This window comes from Scyliorhinus canicula, chromosome 1 (assembly GCF_902713615.1).
Source record: "Scyliorhinus canicula chromosome 1, sScyCan1.1, whole genome shotgun sequence".
Lineage (NCBI taxonomy): Eukaryota > Metazoa > Chordata > Chondrichthyes > Carcharhiniformes > Scyliorhinidae > Scyliorhinus > Scyliorhinus canicula.
Window position 1 is genome coordinate 68,941,980 of NC_052146.1, and position 6,329 is coordinate 68,948,308.

General features: G+C 43.2%; 1 protein-coding gene across 2 annotated transcripts in view; it reads left to right on the forward strand.

Moving 5' to 3' along the window:
• LOC119963484 (mitochondrial fission regulator 1-like) overlaps nt 1-5,892 on the forward strand; it is a 43,249-nt gene extending 37,357 nt beyond the window's left edge. For both annotated transcript variants that reach the window (XM_038792683.1, XM_038792674.1), the window contains exons 6-7: nt 1,302-1,418; nt 4,830-5,892. In XM_038792683.1, the coding sequence (XP_038648611.1) occupies nt 1,302-1,418; nt 4,830-5,031 (319 nt within the window). In that variant the 3' untranslated portion in view covers nt 5,032-5,892. The remainder of the gene's footprint in view (nt 1-1,301; nt 1,419-4,829) is intronic.
• The last annotated feature ends 437 nt before the right edge of the window (nt 5,893-6,329 follow it).

Genomic DNA, 6,329 nt, shown 5'->3' on the forward strand with positions numbered 1-6,329 from the left:
ACCCACGCAGACACAGGAGAATGTGCAGATTCCGCACAGTGACCCAAGCCGGGAATTGCACCTGGGACCCTGGAGCTGTGAAGCAACTGAGCTGCCGTGTTGCCCTAATATTGAGATGGATAGAAAACTGATTGACAGAAAGGGAACGAGGGATAGGAATCAATTGATCTTTTTCCAGTGGCAAGCAGTGACTAGTGGGGTACCGCAGATATCTGTGCAAGGAACCCAGCTATCCACAATGTATATTAGTGATTAGGGTGAGCTGTGAGGAGGATGCAGAGATGCTTCAGTGTGATTTGGACAAGTTGAGTGAGTGGGTTAGTGCATGATAAATGGAGGAAAATGTGGATAAATGTGAGGTTATCCACTTTGGTAGCAAAAATCAGGAAGGCAAATTATCATCTGAATGGCAATTGAGAGAGGGGAATGTGCAACGAGACCTGGGGTGTCCTTGTACACCACTCACTGGAAGTAAGCATGTTGTTACAGCAGGCGGTGAAGAAGGCAAATGGTATGTTGGTCTCGGACAGGATTTGAGTACAGGAGCTGTATATCTTGCTGAAGTTATACAGGGCTTTGGTGAGACCACAGCTGAAATATTGTGTGCCGTTTTGGTCTGCTTATCTGAGGAAATAAGTTCTTGCTATGGAGGCAGTGCAGCAAAGGTTTACCAAACAGTTTCCTGGGATGACAGGACTGACATATGAGGAGAGATTGAGTCGATCCATTGGAGTTTAGAAGAGTGAGAGTGACTCTGATAGAAATCTATAAAATTCTAACAGGACTAGACAGAGTAGATGCAGAAAGGATATTCCCGATGGTGAAGTCCAGAACCAGGGGTCACAGTCTGAGGATATGGGATAGACCATTTAGGACTGAGATTCACCAAGAGAGTCGTGAGCCAGTGGAATTCTCTACCACGTTGGCCTCAACTGCTTTCTATGTTTTTAAGAAGGAATTGGATATAGTTATTGGGCTAAAGCAATCTAAGGATATGGAGAGAAAGCAGGAACAGGTTATTAAGTTGGATGAGCAGCCATGATCTTATTGACTAGCGGAGCAGAGCCGAATGGCCTATTCCTGCTCCTATTTTCTATGTTTCCATTGGTAGTTGGGGCTGATACAGGAGCCTTATTCTGTGTCATCTTAAGCTGGAAATATTTGCTGCTAAAATGGGAAAGGTCCCTCTCCCCCACAAAACAGAAGATCTCAATCTAGATTGTAAATACCATACTAATTTAATTGACTACTGTGTGTTTATAGTCACTTTATGTATTTGATTCTAAATGTTCTGCTTCTAGTATTGGGGATCTGAGAGTTCCTGAAAGAGACCACGACATGCAACCTGTCCAAAGTATCCACTCTGAGCTCCTGGCTGCAAACCATTTTAAGAGGCTGCGTTCGACAGGCATCCACCGGTATGTGAAAAGCTGAGCTTCTGTTTAAATGTCTACTGTAAAACAGATCTGACCATTCAAGTCTTTTTTTAAATATTTATTATTCTCCTCCTTTTTCACATTTTCTCCCAAATTTACACCCAACAATAATCAGTAATGAATGTAATGTCAATCCCTATATCAATAATAACAATCCCATCCTCCCACTAGACACTAGCCCGCATGTTAACGTAAACAAATGACAAAAAGGAATCGGGAGTCACCCATAGTCACCATTAACATATACAATCCCTCTCCTCTCTCCCCCCCCCCCCCCCCCCCGAATGTTCGATGTGATCCAATTCTCGAAAGTGCATCGTGAATAATGCACGTGAATTGTAGAACCCCTCCATCCTTCCTCTCAGTTCAAATTTGACCTTTTCAAGCATTAAGAATTCCAGCAGGTCCCCGCGCCACGCCTAACAGGATCCGCCTTCGGGCGATCAACGAGGCAAAGGCTTTAAACATCTGCCTCTGCGATTCCATGTCTTTTTAATTGATGGCTTAACAAATAATTACTCAGTGTACACAGAGCCCTGGAGATTTTATATGGAACAAGTCTGAGCATTCCTGGTGTCCCAATATTTGCTGCTTCTACCTCGGTGAGCTTCTATGTAAAAGGGACCAAGTTCCTTACAGATCTCCATGCTGTCTGTGTCCACCTTCCAGCTAATTTCAGAGTTTTCTTAGTTTGTGAGATGAACTGAAAGAGTTCATTTCTGAAGTCGGAGGTCACTAGAATTGCGGCTGAGGCAAGGTCACTGCAAGTATTCAAGGAAATAAGTTAATTATTTGAATAAGAGGGCAGCACGGTGGTGCAGCGGGTTAGCCCTGTTGCCTCACGGCGCAGAGGTCCCAGGTTCGATCCCTGCTCTGGGTCACTGTCCGTGTGGCGTTGGCACATTCTTCCCGTGTTTGCGTGGGTTTCGCCCCCACAATCCAAAGATGTGCAGGCTAGGTGGATTGGCCATGCTAAATTACTGCTTAATTGGAAAAAATTAATTGGGTACTCTTAAATTTAAAAAGAAAAAAAAAATTATTTGAATAAGAATCAAAGTGTAGCATTACGGGAGAAGGCACTCTATGAAATGCTCATTCAGAGAGCCTGTGTAAGCATGATGGGCCAAATGGCCTCCGCCTGCATTAACAATTGTGTGATTAGAGAGCGACAAATAAAGCTGAATTGATAGGGAAAGTCAAAAATTGACTATTTACGTCGAAAATGAGTGGAGTTGGATGAAATAAAAGTGCATTTTTACATACAAAATAGGAGAAGAAGGAAACCATTCAGCACCTTAAGTCTGCTCCACCATTTGATCAGATCATGGCTGATCTGTTTACCTAACTAAACCACACACACAGTTGCTGGATCGTTCCAAGTCTTTGGAGTGGTTTCCTGTTCAACGCGCATTGTGATCGTTAATTATTTTTGACAAAACTTGAAACTGGTTTTGGTTAATTGTCGCAGTGTGTGGCTTTGAGACACAATCTAAAATTAATGGTTAATTTTCAGATTTTAAAAAAAATCGTATTGTGAGGATTGCTTAACGTTGGTCTTAGTGGTTCATGGATAAAAAACACACTTCAACCAGTTTGCTTTAATGTGGAATACTCTTCAATCTGTGATACTCTCAAATTAATCACCTCAAACTGCTTCAATTCCTACTGCATCACAGCAACAATATACCATCAAAGCTCTGCATTTATCGTCTAAAATACTCCAGCAATAAAGTAATTTTGTTACGTGTTGGACAATAAATTAATTAGATGCCTGTTTACTCTGTTTATGTACTTTTTTAAAAAATGTTTTATTGGTGGTACTTTCAAATATATACAGAAAAGAAACGAGCAAGCAACAGCAGCACCAGTAAACAATACATAATTAACACTAGCCCACATACCACACTTTGTATACCCCCAAAACCCAAACAAAACACAAATAACCCCACCACCACCGACGTGTTAGAGCTCTTAAAGAAATCAATGAACAGCCTCCACCTTGTGGAGAACCCGTCCTCCACCCCTCTTATGGAGAACTTGATTTTTTTCTAGACGGAGGAACTCTGCTAAGTCGCTCACCCATGCCCCACTTCCGGCAGCTCCGAGATCTGCCAGCACAGCATGATCCGCCTCCAGGCTATCACATCAGCCTGCACTCCCAGATCCTCCGACGTCCCAAATGCTGCCATGCACAGGTTTGGCACCACCTCCACTCCCACAATCTTCGACATTACGTTGGTAAACTTTCCAGAACCCTCCAACCTCGGACATGCCCAAAGCATATGGACATGGTTTGCCGATCCCCCTACACAATACCCACAGATATTCCAGCCCTGGAAAAAAAAAAGCTCATCCTGGACCCCGTCATGTGAGCCTATGCACCACCCTAAACTGTATGAGGCTCAGTCTTGCACATGACTAAGCCGGGTTTATCCTCCACACAGCCTCACTCCACACCCCCAGCTTGTATCACATCTCCCAGCTCCTCCTTCATATATATCTGACACCTTGCCATCGCCTATCTCATTCTCATACAGCTTATCCTGTAGCACTGGAGGTAGCAGCTGCGGGAACAAACCCAATTCCTTCCTCCCAAAGTCCTTCACTGCGGGTACCTGAAGACATTCCCCTTCTGCAGCAGGTACTCCACCTCAAGCTCTTTCAATTCTGCAAACTTACCCCCCACGAACAGATCCCAGAAATACTTTATCCCCAACTGCCCCCATCACAGATACCTCGCACCCACCCTCCAGGACAAACCTATGTATGCCACAAATGGGTGCCCACAGGAACATGCCTTCCACCCTACAGTGCTGCCAACAATTGGTTCCACACCCACAATGCTGATACCATCACCAGTCTCATGGAGTAGCTGGCTGATGAAAATGGAAGAGGTGCTAACAATAGTGCCCTCAAACTGGTCCCTTTACCCGAAGCCTCCTTCATCCGTCCTCACACAAACCACTACTGCCCACTTCCGACCCATAGTCATGTTCGCTACCCAAACATATTTTGGCAGCGCCCCCCCCCCCCCCCAATCCCTTTCCAAAAACACACTCCTGGTCACCCACACAAACCCCAGATCATCTTATTGACCCAACTAAAGACAGATCTGGGCACGAAAATCGGGAGATTCTGAAACACACCCAAAAACTTCAGCAACACTGTTGTCTTTACCCTCGGGACCCTTCCGGCCAATAACAAAGGCAACATATCACACCTGGTAAAGTCCTCCTTCATTTCCTCCACCAGCTTTGCCAGATTCAACTTGAAAGCTAGGCCCAGCTCTGTAGCCTATGTACTATTCATCTCATGATATTTAAATGACTTTTTTAATTTATTAGTTGTCAAAAGTCTGCTATTTGTTCTGAAGAATAATTTGCTTCTCTGTAGATCTCCAGGTGGAACTCCGTCAAAAATCCCTAAGAGCCACCGAGGAAAGGAGGGGGAAATGAGCTCTCCTGCATCTGCTTTTAATACAACATTGCTGAATAAATTCCGCAATACGAAGAGCCCAATTGAGAGTGCTCCACGATCACCATCCACCAGCGACAGTGAGAACTCTGGATTTGTCACACCTCCAGGGACCCCATGAGCGAGAAACCCCCTGTAACTTCATCTCACAAGAGACTGACATCTCTGATTCTGCCTCTCGTCCAAGAAAGGATTTTAACTTCGAACCATTTTACTTGGTCAAACATTGACAGTAAAGAAGATGTGAGCCGATGTAATAGAAGCACCTTTTGCGGGGGGACATCCTTATTTTTAGCAAAACAGCAAGAGTACTTTCATCCGAACAGGCGCCGGAATGTGGCGACTAGGGGCTTTTCATAGTAACTTAATTGAAGTCTACTTGTGATAATAAGCGATTTTCATTTCATTTTTTCATTTCATCCACTTGATCCTACCGTGCCATCTGTTTATTCCTTTTTTTTTAAATCTTTTATGCTAAACTCAAGGTTTTGGGACTTTTTTTTACTTTATTGTGTTTTATATAAATCAAAGCACCTGGCTTGCAACTCTTAACAGAGTTCTATCTTTCTGGAGAACCTGGCAGCTGGGTGCAGATCGGTTTGAATTTGGAAACATCTCACCTGTGGCTTCCTATCGTTATTCGATTCAAATGTACAATATGTGAGAAAGTTTTGATTTTTAAATGTGTATATAGAGAATGTTTCTAAATGTATTTTGCAAAGTCAATACCATGCTGCTGTAGCTTAAATAGTATAGCTCTCCTTTAAGAACCTTAAAAATAGTGATTTACAATGTGGAGGATCCCTAGTATTCACCCCTACACCCTTCCTCATAAACCCAGAAAGATGTGATGTAAATTGTGCCCTGACATCTGTTGTAATGTATTTTATCTTTTCCTCCTCTTATTTATCTACAGAAATTCTAAAATTGCTGCAATATCTTAACCATAAGTTGTTAAACATTCATAAAAAATCAGCAGGCACATTTGTTGCTTCCCTGAGTGACTTTCATATTAAGAACATGCTTATGTAAAAAGCTGAACTGAAATTTGTGTAATAGTCAATTGTTCCAGCACAGAAAGAAGCCCTATAGCCCATCGTGTTGGTGCTGGCCATCAAGCACCTATTTACTCTGGTCCCACTTCCCACCACTTGGCCCATAGCCTTGTATGCTATGGCATTTCAAATGCTCATCTAAATACTTAAATGTTGTGAGTGTTCCCATTTCTACCTTTCAGGCAGTGAGTTCCAGATTTCCACCAGCTCTGGGTGAAAAGGTTTTTTGTCACATCTCCTATAAACTTTCTGCCCTTAAATCTATGTCCCTTGTTTACTGGCCCCTCCACTAAGGGGAAAGGTTCCTTCTTATCTACCCTACTTATAGAACATAGAACAGTACAGCACAGAACAGGCCCTTCGG